General features: G+C 49.2%; 1 protein-coding gene across 1 annotated transcript in view; it reads right to left on the bottom strand.

Moving 5' to 3' along the window:
* LOC104667724 overlaps window positions 1-6,697 on the bottom strand; it is a 152,532-nt gene extending 145,835 nt beyond the window's left edge. The window contains exons 1-3 of the mRNA XM_030925148.1: window positions 6,500-6,697; window positions 2,231-2,284; window positions 734-894 (exon numbers count right to left, since the gene is read on the bottom strand). Coding sequence (XP_030781008.1) covers window positions 734-894; window positions 2,231-2,284; window positions 6,500-6,587 — 303 coding nt within the window. The 5' untranslated portion in view covers window positions 6,588-6,697. The remainder of the gene's footprint in view (window positions 1-733; window positions 895-2,230; window positions 2,285-6,499) is intronic.
* Window positions 6,698-12,987: the final 6,290 nt, after the last annotated feature.

Genomic DNA, 12,987 nt, shown 5'->3' on the forward strand with positions numbered 1-12,987 from the left:
GAAATGCATCACAATACAAGATGAGACTCCAACAGAAACTAAAAGGCCTTTTATGTGGGTTAAGAGGGTTTATCCAGGAAAATTATGAGGGTTATCAGAAATGGAACAGAGGCAAATGAGCAAGCACTTCTGCTTGCAAGAACATTGAGGAGCTTCCAGAAAATCTTAATGAAAAGAAATCTGCAACGACCAAGTGGGCCTAGCACATAATTCTGCCTTAACTCAGGACTAACACCACTGGACCTTAGTGTCTGCCTGTAACCTCAGCCTGTGGACCCAGGTACTGCAAGGCCAGTGTCCAGTAGAAAACAGGCCAGGGCAGGCTTTCCTGGGAGTAGACTTCCACCCCGTCTATTCCTCTGTCCAAAGGCCTTTACTTGGTTTGACTTTGCACACACTTGGACTTGCAGACATGGTTCTCAGTCCACCCCGAGGGTACAGTATGTCCCCCTTCTATGGCTCTTCTCACTCCAAGGAACTCCCCCAACCTGCCCTAAAAATATTCCTTCCTTAACCTCTGCTATTCCCCTATTAGGCCCTCTGTGGCACCTCTTACAACCAAAATTGTACCATTTTCCCACATTCCTCTCAAGGGTCCTCACTTGCCAAATATAAGATTCCTCAGAAAGCTCCTGTTGATTAAGCAAATTGGAAATCGGAGGTGAGGGGCTGTGGCTTCCTCTTAGTCCTCCCCAGTGTCAACATCATCTCCCGGTTGCCCAAAGACACTCACCCATAAAGCCATCTGACACAGGCCAAGCACATCAAGGACAGCCAAGCCTTGGAGGCCAAGACCACTCTCCTCCACCGGGACCTCCCGCAGGCTGGTGCTGGTGTTGGTGGAAAAGTGATAGGTGTATCTGGTGCCCACAGGGAGGTGGGGCCCAGCTGACTCTGAAGGGCAGAGAGAGACAGCAATGTCACCTTGACAATCTGCAGCCCTTTGGAATCCCAACTCCACCTGCGGGCATCCTTGTTCAAACCTCTCTCTCTCCATCTGGGCTCTGAGCTGCCTATCCCCAGCTTGGGGAAAGGTTGGGTAGCTGCATACCCTCATAAGGGTGAAAAAGAAAATAAAGATAATAACAGTAAGTGCTCAATAAGTGCTAGCCAGTGTCATCATGGGCTAGGCCTTCTTCTAATATCAAGGTTTCTCTGCCTGGGCGCTATTAACAGTTGGGGCCAGAGAATTCTATTTGTGAAGGCTGTCCTGTGTGTTGTCAGGAAATTTAGCAGCATCCCTGAGCTTTACCCATGAGATGCCAGTAACACAGGCCAGTTGTGACAATGAAAAATGTCCCCAGACTTTGCAAAATGTCCCCAGGGGAAGGAGGATGACAATCACCACAGTTGAGAAGCATCCATCTACAGTAATTCATTTAAGTCTCATAACCAACCCTGAGGTGAATAACTCTATTTTCTCCATTTTACAGAGGAAGAAACTGAGGCTCAGAGAGGTTAACTAACTTAACACAAAGTCACACAGCTGGGATTCCACCCTTGGGAGTCTGACTACTCACCTGTCACCTTGATGGATATCAAGTAGGGCTGGGGGTGGTGGGGGGACGGGGTGGGGGAGAAGGTGGTAACGGTTGTTATCCTGTCTTTATAGAAGACAAAGCTGTAAAGCTAGCCAGCCTTGGGGGAATCTGGGGGTGAGGAGAGTAACTGCTCTGGGGAAGAGCCGATTTAGGGAACAGAGAAGTCTGTAATTCTCGAGCCAAATCTCTAACCTTCTATTGAGGCCAGGGGATCAAGTGTGAAATCTCATTATAACATCTCACCCCTCCCCGTGGCTTGTGATTGAACTGACATTTTCATGTCAATTTCCTTGAAACAGAACCACACCTCATATTCCTAAGATGCTTCTCTCTTTCCACAGAATTTGTTCCCAAGGCTCTTTCATCTGCTCCACTCCAAAATGCAAATGGCATCACCTGACCAAAGACATTTATTCCACCTGGGGCCCACAGGTAGGAGGAAATAGCCTTGGGGGCTGGGATGGCTTAAGGCATTTTACTTTCAGCTTGCTATTCATTTCTCTAACTCTGTGGGTGGCCTTTGCAGAACTGGCCTTGGTCCTCCCAACTGATATCTTTGGGAACATAGCCAGGGCCCTCTGGGGCTGTCTCTAATCCCATCTTACAGCTTCACTCCCATCAGGCCCTGTACTGGGCTCAGGCTCCTGGTCATGAGAGGTGTGATCAGGCGTCCTGAGAGAATCACTCACCTGTGCATGGAGTCATGCAGGAGGCCGCCTGCCCCACCTGCGAATCTGGAATTTCTGAAATCACAAATCAGATGGAACCAGAGTGAGACCAGAAAGAGGCACAGGATAGCCCCACGGTATGGGTCACTGACCTTACTCCAGGAAGAAGATGAGAAGTGATAATGCCAGCTCTCCCCAGACTTTGCGAAATGTCCTCAGGGGAGGGAGGGCCATGAAGACTGGAAGCGATTTCCCTACCCTTTGTCCACTTTGCTCTTGCCCATCTTGGGTACTGGCACCATTATCCCTGATAGCTCAAGTTGGCAATCATTCGTGTGGAAGCACCCCTCGTCACCCACCACCTGATTCCAATATGTCAGCAGGCTCTGCCAGTTCCATCAACAAATGCAGGTCTCCATTCCTCCCATCCATCAATCCATCTACCCATCTACCCATCCCCACTCCCATCCATCCACCCACCAGCTCCCTGCTCCTATCCATCCATCCATCCACCCACCCCCACCCCCACTCCCATCCACCCACCCCCAGCACCCCTCCTATCCATCCACCCACCCGCTCCCCTCTCCTATCCATCCATACCCACTCCCCATACCCCTCCTATACACCCACTCCCCAACCCCCCTTCCTATCCATCCATTCACCCACTGACCCACTTCCCCTCCTATCCATCTATCTACCTATCCCCCAACCCCCCTCCTATCCATCCATTCACCCACTCCCCATCCTATCCATCCACCCGCCCACCACCCCCTCCTATCCATCCACCCACCCACTCCCCTCTCCTATCCATCCATCTACCCACTCCCCAACCCCCCTTCCTATCCATCCATTCACCCATCACCCACTCCCTCATCCATCCTCCTGCCCACCAGCCCTTCCTATCCATCCATCCACCCACTGACCCACTCCCCCTATCCATCTATCTACCTACCCCCCAACCCCCCCATCCATCCATTCACCCACTCATCCACTCCCCATCCTATCCATCTACCCGCCCATCACCCCCTCCTATCCATCCACCCACCCACTCCCCTCTCCTATCCATCCATCTACCCACTCCCCATACCCCTCCTATACACCCACTCCCCAACCCCCCTTCCTATCCATCCATTCACCCACTCCCCATCCTATCCATCCACCTGCCCACCACCCCCTCCTATCCATCCATCCACCCACTCACCCACTCCCCTCCTATTCATCCATCCACCCACCCCCAACCCCCTCCTATTCATCCACCCACCCACCCCCCAACCCCCTCCTATGCACCCACCCACCCACCATTCTAACCTCCTATCCACCCATCCACCCATCACTGCCACCTCCTATCCATCCATCCACCCGCCCACCACTCCCACCTCCTATCCACCCATCACTCTCACATCTCCTATCCATCCATCCACCCACCCCCGAATCCGTCCATCCACCCAACCCCCATCCATCCATCCACCTACCCACTACCCTCTCCTATCCATCCATCCACCCACCCACTCCCCCCTGCTATCCATCCATCCACCCACTCATCCACTCTCCCTATCTATCCATCCACTCACCCACCCTCTCTTCTCTCCTATTCATCCAAGTGACTTGCCCAGGTGCACACAGCTGGTTAATAGTGGAGCCTTAGGATTTGAACCCAAGCACTCTGGCTCCAGACTCCCCAGCCATACCCTCATTCTGAATGAATCAGAGAGTAAATGAGCAAATGAGTAATGAATGGAACACCAGCAAGACCAAGAGGCTGCTGCAGGAAATAGCAGGAGCTGGTGTTCCTTCCTGTCGAGTGTCTTCCTTCTCCCACCATTGAAGGGGCAGAGAACAACCAGGGCATGAGCCTCGGCCCCCAGCTCAGGCTGCTGAGGAAACTGCCAGGGATTCCCAGAGCCCCCTCCCTGGGAAGGCCAGCACCCCTCCATCCCACTATCCAGCCATTCCATTTCCACCTATTTTCAAGCCTTGTTTCCCCTTCCTGCCAGCCACTTGCGGGATCTTTCCCAGGCACCACCCGTGCCCTCCTGTGCCTCAACCAGGCATTTATCTGCAGCCATGTCCATAGGATGGCATTTCAATAATACCACTTCCATCCTCAAAACCACCCCACTGCACCTCGACTGGTCATTGCTACACATGCTGACCTGTTTAATCCCTCAAAAAACAAATTGTGGCTGGGGGCAGCGGCTCATGTCTGTAATCCCAGTACATTGGGAAGCCGAGGTGGGTAGAGGGCTTGAGCTCAGGAGTGCGAGAACAGCCTGGCCAGCATGGCAAAATCCCCTCTCTACAAAAAAAAAATACAAAAATTAGCCAGGTGTGGTGGCGCACACCTGTGGTCCCATCTACTCAAGAGGCTGAGGTGGGAGACTGGCTGGAGCCGACAGGTGGAGTCTGCAGTGAGACGAGATTGCACCACTGTACTCCAGCCTGGGTAGCAGAGCAAGACTTTGTCTCAAAAAAAAAAAAAAAAAAAAGGAAATACAAATTGTTTCTCCAAAATGGGGAGGGTTGGGGGTGGGGGTATGTTATATACTATTTTATTTTGACCCTTTGAAGCAATAGGACATGGTAGGCTTTCTGGCAGGGTTTATTTTCCCCCTAAATATTCTGGCACATATAACAAAACCTTCTTGGCATTCAAGTAGAGTATCAACAGATAAAACCACATTTGAAAGACATTCAACCCAATCAATTTCCCTTCCAACTTTCCTTCAACTCTTTGATCACTTGGACACTGCGCACCAAATTAAACATATGTGTGCATAATCATTACGTTCTCAATTGTGCACAAGCCCAGCATTCTGCTTGTTTGCTCTACAGACAATCGCTACATCTGCTTTACTGCTCGGTTAGGCTACAAAGCAGCCTGGCCCACCAGCCTCCATCCACCATGATCCACAGAAGCGAGCTGAGCTCTGAGAGCATTGGGCCTGTATTAAGCCTGCACCCCTTCCATTTCCTGAGCACTTAAACACATTTAAAATATTTTTTAAATTTCAGAAAAAGGAAGTTCACGCCATGATAAATTCATAACAGATTAACCAAGGATGGGAAATTGCTGCACACTGGAGGTAATAAATTCTTCAATCAGATCCTATGCACTTCTAGGAAGAGATCTGAAATGGACTGAAATCAATGTCATCTCTAGCCAGCAAATGAAATCAAGTCCCATTTCAGCTTTCTCAGCTGTCAATTCTGATCTGTGTGCCTTCTTTTATGAAACCAACACAATATTCTAACTACCTATGGCATGCCAGGCAGTGTGATATGCTGAAATAAAAGCCTAAATATCAAAACAATTACCTCATTTACAACAACTAAAAGACCCCACAATCTGGCCTGTGCTGTCCAGTATGTGGCTATAAAGAATCCGAAATGTTACTAGTTACAGAGAAACTTTTCATTTAATTTTACTTAAACAAAAAACTAATACTTCATTCACTTATTAGAAGACTTTCAGCCGGGTACAGTGGCTCATGCCTGTAATCCCAGCACTTTGGGAGAATTGCTTGAATTTGAGACTAGCCTGGGCAACATGGTGAAACCCCGTCTCTACAAAAAATATTTTTTTAAAAAAGAAAACTTTCAAATATGTTTCAAACAACTTAGCACAGTAGCTAAACCTACTTTCTCACCGCTATGTTTTAAGAAATCTAAAGACAGATCAAGTATTTGCTATGAAAATTTAGCATCCAAATTGAAATATAAGTATAAAATATATATTGAATGTTGAATGGGAAATGTATCTGATTAATACTTTCTATTGATTACATTTTCTAATTATATATTGGATATATTGGGTTAAGCAAAATATGTTATTAATTTCACCTGCCTTTTTAAAAATGTGTATGTGTGGGTTCTAGGAAAATTAAGATTACTTGCTTTTTGTTGTTGTGGTCAAGACAAGGTCTCACTCTATCGCCCAGGCTGGAGTGCAGTGGTGTGATCTCGGCTCACTGCAGCCTCGACCTCCTGGGCTCAAGCTCAGTAGGCCCAGAAGGCAGCATTTTCTCACTCAGGGCTTCAGACCTTGTCTCTGCAGCTCCCCAACCCCTGCCCGATCTGAGTTTCCAGAGGATGCTGGTGGAGCATGTGAGTGAGAGCTAAGAATTCACCTGTCATCTCTCGCTCCTCTTCCCCATGAAAAGCTAAACAAAAGGTGACAGTGGAAGGGCAGGTCAACACGCACCTGGCTACAAAAGCAGAGTCCCAGGCGCGTCTGGGCTGCCCCTCGCTTCACTCCAGACAGGACCAGGAACACGCAGCAGTTTTACTTACCCTCCGCAGTCACTGCCATCAGCAGCCAGAGCAGGACCAGACTGAGGAGCCCCATGGGGTCCGGCATCACTGTCTGGGTCAGCCCCATGCCACCAGCCTCAGGCTCCAGAGCAGCTCAGTGTGGTCCTGAAAGGAATCTTTTTCCCCAAAGAGGAGGGCTCAGCTTTAACCCACTCTCCCAGCCCAGGAGAGTAGAAGGGGAGGTTGGGGGGCATTCAGAACAGAGATCCAGCCAATCAGAAGCCTCCGATAAACACATTAGCACCCCACCCGACAGAGAGGAGGGGAGGGGGCTCCTGACCAATGAGGGGAAAAAAAGCCTAGAGGGGAAAAAAAAGGAGTTTGCCTACTCTTCTAGCCTTGTAAACAGAGATCTGGGGGCAGAAGGCAACACGGTGTAGTGGTTGTTTCTTTTTAATTGCAGTATAATTAAATTTTAAAAACATAAAATTGACCATTTTAAGCATTTCATTGATTTTAAAAGACAGGGCCTCCGCTGGGCATGGTGGCTTATGCTTGTAATCCCAGCACTTTGGGAGGTCAAGGCGGGCAGATCACAAGGTCCAGGAGTTTGAGACCAGCCTGGCCAACACAGTGAGACCCCCATCTCTACTAAAAATTAAAAAATTATCTGGGCATGGTGGCGGTGCCTGTAATCCCAGCTACTTGGGAGGCTGAGGCAGGAGAATCGCTTGAACCCGGGAGGAGGAGGTAGAAGTGAGCCGAGATCACACCACTGCACTCCAGCCTGGGCAACAGAGCTAGATTCTGTCTCAACAAACAACAACAACAAGGTCTCAATCCGTCACCAAGGCTGGAGCAGTGTTGTAGTCACGGTTCACTGCAGCCTCCACCTCCCAGGCTCAAGCAATCCTCTTGCCTCAGCCTCCCAAGTAGCTGCGACTATAGGCACTGTGCCACCACGCCCACCTAATTCTTTTTTTTTTTTTTGTAGAGACAGAGTTTCACTATGTTGCCCCAGCTGGTCTTAAACTGCTGGGCTCAAGTGATCCACCTGCCTCAGCCTCCCAAAGTGCTAGATTACAGGCATGAGCCACAGCACGTGGCCCATTTTAACCACTTTAAAGTATTCAGTTTAGTGGCATCGTATCCACTCATGACATTGTGCAACCACCACTACTGTCTAGTTGTATAGTCTCATATTGGGTTTGTCTTTCCCAGTGCTCAGGTTAGGAAAAGCCAATGGGAGGCCTGGCTTAGCAAGGCCTTTGGAAACGGCTCTTACTACAGCAGCAGTGGGTTTTTCAAAGCTCCAGGTTCAAGGCCTCCCAAGAGGACAAGGAAGTAATTCAGGAGGCCAGGGGCCTGCTCACACCTGCTCAGCGTTCATTCTAGGTCCCACATCTCTGCCTCTCTCCCTCAAACTCACCTCCACCCACACCTTTTGGGTTTCAAGGTGTGGTATGTTTTTAAAGACGGGATCTCACTCTGTTGCCCACACTGAAGTGCAGTGGTGTGATCACAGCTCACTGCAGCCTCAACCTCCTGGGATCAAGTGATCCTCCCACCTCAGCCTCCCAAGTAGCTGGGTCTACAGGCACATGCCACCACACTTCGCTCAATTATCCCATTTAAAGCACAAAACTCAGCCAGTACGGTGGCTCACGCCTCACTTTGGGAGACCGAGGTGGACGCATCACTGGAGGCCAGCCTGGCCAACATAGTGAAAACCCGTCTCTACTAAAAGTACAAAAAATTAGCTGGACTTGGTGGTGGGCACCTATAACCCCAGCTACTCAGGAGGCTGAGGCGGGAGAATTGCTTGAACACGGGAGGCGGAGGTTGCAGTGAGCCGAGATTGGGCCACTTCACTCCAGCTTGGGCGACAGAGCGAGACTCCATCTCTATCTCAAAAAATAAGTAAATTAAAATAAAGCATACAACTCAATGGTTTTTAAGATAGTCATGGAGTTTGGCAATCATTACCACAACCAATTTTATAATACCCTCACTGCAAACAGAAATCCCATACCTAGTAAACAATCACTTCTGGTGCCTCTGACCCTAGTCCTTGGCCACCACTGATCTGCTTTCTGTCCTTATGGATGTGCCTATTCTGGACATTTCACACAAATGGAATGGTTCACTAGATGGCCTTTTTGTCTGGCTTCACTCAGCACGACGGTTTTGGGGCTCAGCCACAGAACGTGAAATCGTGCGTCATTCCTTTCTGTGGCTGAATAATGCACTGAAAGGATAGACCACTTTCTGTGTAGCCATTTATCTCTTGATGGACAGTTAAATGTACTTTTAATAGAATTTTCTTAAGAGTCAAATTAAGACACAGTTGACGGGTTGGCACACCATGTTTTATGAAAACTTAATCATTTATCCTTTTAGACTTGGCCCATTTTCTTTTCATATTTTGAAATCAACGATTCTACCTCCCTTTCCCCAAGCTCAAGCATTTTCCTTTTTTTTGTTTTTGAGATAGAGTTTCACTCTTGTGGCCCATGCTGGAGTGCAATGGCACAACCTCGGCTCACTGCAACCTCCACCTCCCGAGTTCAAAGCGGTTCTCCTGCCTCAGCCTCCCAAGTAGCTGGGACAACAGGCATGTGCCACCATGCCCAGCTCATTTTTTGTATTTTTAATAGAGACAGGGTCACTATGTTGGCCAGGCTGGTCTCGAACTCCTGGCCTCAGGTGATCCACCCTTCTCGGCCTCCCAAAGTGCTGGGATTACAGGCATGAGCCACTGCGCCTGGCCCCCAGCTCAAGCGTTTTCTCCAGCAGGGTTCAGGAGCCCTGACCCATAGGGATAAAGACCTGAAAGACCCTTCAGTTCACAGCTGCCTGGGGACTGTGATGAGTTCTGGTGTAGCTGCTAAATGCTGTGAGGAAAAGCATCTTGGGGGGTGCTGACTTGGAGGAGCCAGTGGGGAAATGAGATACACAGGCAGAAGATTTTCAGCACATCACAGAGAGACCTCACTCAGAGAAGGGAACAGTTATTGTGGTAGGAAATCGTGGAAGCAGTTTACAAAGGAGAGATTTCCTTGGATCTCAAAGAATAGATGGCATTGTTGTTAGGAAACTATCAGGCACTAGGCAAAGCATTCCTTATATATTGACTCATTCAATCAATTCCTCCTGCAAAATCCCTGCAAGGTGAACTAGGTCATCCCATGGTACAGAGGAAACAGAGACACAGAGAGGTTAAGACACTTGCCTTAAGTCACACAGCACAGGAGGATTTTAATCCCATCTGGCTCCCAGAGGCCCTGCTCTGTTAGCTCTGGCAGCTTTACTCAGAGACTCAAGTCTCTGACCACAGGCCTGAATTCCTCCCCAGTTCAAAGCCTGGAGCCCTTGCAACCCTCAATGCGATGGTTTCTCATCAATGCAGCAACATCAGTCACATGAGGTACTGGCTACAAACGCAGATTCCCAGGTCCATTCCAGGACAGAACAGGACAATCAGACTCCCTAGGGTGGGGCTCTCCCTCCAGGCCATCCTGGTGACTAGCTGGGTTTGCATTGCCCCAGCCTACCCGAGTCTGCCTGGGAAGGGTCCCTGTACCTCTGGCCTTACTTTGTGTCTACATTGTCCCGGGCCCAAAACCCAGAGTGTGGAGACAGAGGACTCAATTCACAAAGACTCAGACCCTCCTATACAAGCCACCCACCATAGATCCAGCCTCCCACCTCCTGTTCCTCCCACCAACAAGTTGTGCTTCTACCTGGAAGGAATTTACCGGGTTGGGTTTGGGTTTGCCAGTGACTGGGAATTGAGTTTCCAGTCAGGGTGAGTTCAGCTGGAGTATTGATTGAAGCCCATCAGGCTCAAGTCAGAGTCACCAGAGTTCAGAAGCTCTTTCGGTGGGCGCAGTAAAGTGGCTCACGCCTTTACTCCCAGCACTTTGGGAGGGTGAGGTGGAAGGATTGTTTGAGACCAGGAGTTCAAGACCAGCCTGAGGAACACACGGAGGCCTTGTCTCTACAAAAATCAAAGCTGGGTGCGGTGGTACACACCTGTAGTCCCAACTACTCAGGAGGCTGAGGCAGGAGGATTTCTTGAGCCCAGGAGGCTGAAGCTGCAGTGAGCTGTGATCATGCCACTGCACTGCAGCCTGGGTGACAGAGCAAGACTGTTTCCAAAAAAAAAAAAAAAAAAAGGCAGCCTTTTCATTTGTGTATTAGCTTGTTCTCATACTGCTATAAAGAAATACCTGAGACTAGGTAGTTTACAAAGAAAAGAGGGTTAATTGGTTCACGGTTCAGGAAGCACGGTACCATCTGCCTCTAGGGAGGCCTCAGGGAGCTTTCACTCTTGGCAGAGGGCAAAGCTGGAACAGGCGTCTTACATGGCAGGTGCGGGACCAAGAGAGAGGCATGGCGGAGGTGCCACACTCTTAAACAACCAGATCCCTCTGCTCCATTAATCCCTCCCTTTTCCTTAAACAGCCAGATCCCTCTGTTCTGCCAATTACTTAATTAATCCCTCCCTTTCTCTTACCACCCCCACCCCACCAACCGCAAAACCGCTGATATTTTTACTGTCTCCAGTTTTGCCTTTTCCAGAATGTCCCAGACTTGGAATCCTACAGTGTTTCTTCAATTCTTTTCAGAATGAAGAAGTTTTTGTTTTTGTTTTTTTGAGACAGGATCTCACCCTGTCACCCAGGCTGCAGTGCAACTTCCACCTCCCGGGTTCAGGCGATTCTCCTACCTCAACCTTCCAAGTAGCTGGGATTACAGGTGCCCGCCACCACGCACAGCTAATTTTTGTATTTTTAGTGGAGACGGGGTTTCACCATGTTGGCCAGGCTGGTCTCAAACTCCTGACCTCAAGTGATTCACCAGCCTCAGCCTTCCAAAATGCTGGGATTATAGGTCTGAGCCACCACACCCGGCCCAAAGAAGCTTTCTTTTTAAACCACCAAAAGATATTTCGCAGAGCTAGGGTAAGCAAGTGAGAGAGCCATGAACACCTCATAGTAGAGAAGTAACCAGCAGGGGGCAGTGAGCTCCTCTTGCCTTGCCTTCATGAGGCACTCACTACTGCCGCCTTATGAACAAGAGGCCGGGCTAGGTGGCTCACGCCTGTAATCCCAGCACTTTGGGAGGCTGAGGCAAGCGGATCACTTGAGGTCAACTGTTCGAGACCAGCCTGGCCAATATGGTGAAACCCTGTCTCTACCAAAAAAAACACAAAAATTAGCCAGGTGTTGGTGGCACATGCCTGTAATCCCAGCTACTCTGGAGGTTGAGGCAGAAGAGTCACTTGAACCCAGGAGGTGGAGGCTGCCGTGAGCCAAGATCACACCACTGATAAAGAAATGCAAATTAAAGCTACAAAACTCAGACTGGGTGTGGTGGCTCACACCTGTAATCCCAGCACTCTGGGAGACCATGGCAGCCGGTGGATCACTACTTGGGAGATTGAGGCAGGAGAATTGCTTGAACCCTGGAGGTGGAGGTTGCAGTGAGCTGAGATCGTGCCACAGCACTTCGACCTGGAGACAGAGCAAGACTCCACCTCAAAAAAAATTAAAAAAAGGAAGAAATTTTTAAAATTAAGTAAAAAGGCCCTGAAGCCTGGATAAAATAACTGGCAACTAGTGGAGAAAGACACATGAGCTCTCAGGGAAAAGAAAGAGGAAACAGCCTGTTGAGGTTTCGCAGGTTAAAGGCAAATGGCAGATCACTTCACATTTGGAGTGTGCGAAACACAAGCAGTTTAATGTTTCCAAGGGCAAAGACCATCTTCCCTTTTCTATTGCTCATAAGACCTTCACATTGTGGCCATAAAAAATGCTGGCTGAGTGGGGAAGGGGAAGCACATTTTCTCCGTCCTAGCAATTCCCCTTCTAGAAATGAACCCAAGCCGAGCACAGTGGCTCACGCCCGTAATCTCAGCACTTTGGGAGGCGAAGGCAGGCGGATCACCCAAGGTCTTGAGTTCAAGACCAGCCTGGCCAACATGGTGAAACCCTGTCTCTACTAAAAACACAAAAATTAGCCAGGCGTGGTGGCGGGTGTCTGTAATCCCAGCTACTCCAGAGGCTGAGGCAGGAGAATCACTTGAACCCGGGATGGGGAGGTTGTAGTGAGCCAAAATCGTACAGCCCGGGTGACAGGGCAAGACTGTCCAAAAGAAAGAAAAAGAAAAAGAAGTTAACCCTGCAGGTCTTCACACACAAGTAGAAACTACAAAAATATTCAGAACCAACACATAAGTGGGAGCTAGAGAGTAGAGTGTGTGCCTCACAAACTCTGTTTTACAATTTTAAAAAATGAAACACTCATCCTTGCACTGCTTTTGGGTGGGGGATACAATGACACAATCACGGCTCACGACAGCCTCGAATTCCTAGGCTCAAGCAATCCTCTCACTTCAGCCGCCCAAGTAACTGGGACAACAGGTATCCACCACCATGCTTGGCTACTTTTTAAAAAATTTTCTAGAGAGATGGGGGTCTCAATATGTTGCCCAGGCTGGTCTGGAACTCCTGGCCTCAAGT

This window comes from Rhinopithecus roxellana, chromosome 20, assembly GCF_007565055.1.
Source record: "Rhinopithecus roxellana isolate Shanxi Qingling chromosome 20, ASM756505v1, whole genome shotgun sequence".
In the NCBI taxonomy this organism is placed as follows: domain Eukaryota; kingdom Metazoa; phylum Chordata; class Mammalia; order Primates; family Cercopithecidae; genus Rhinopithecus; species Rhinopithecus roxellana.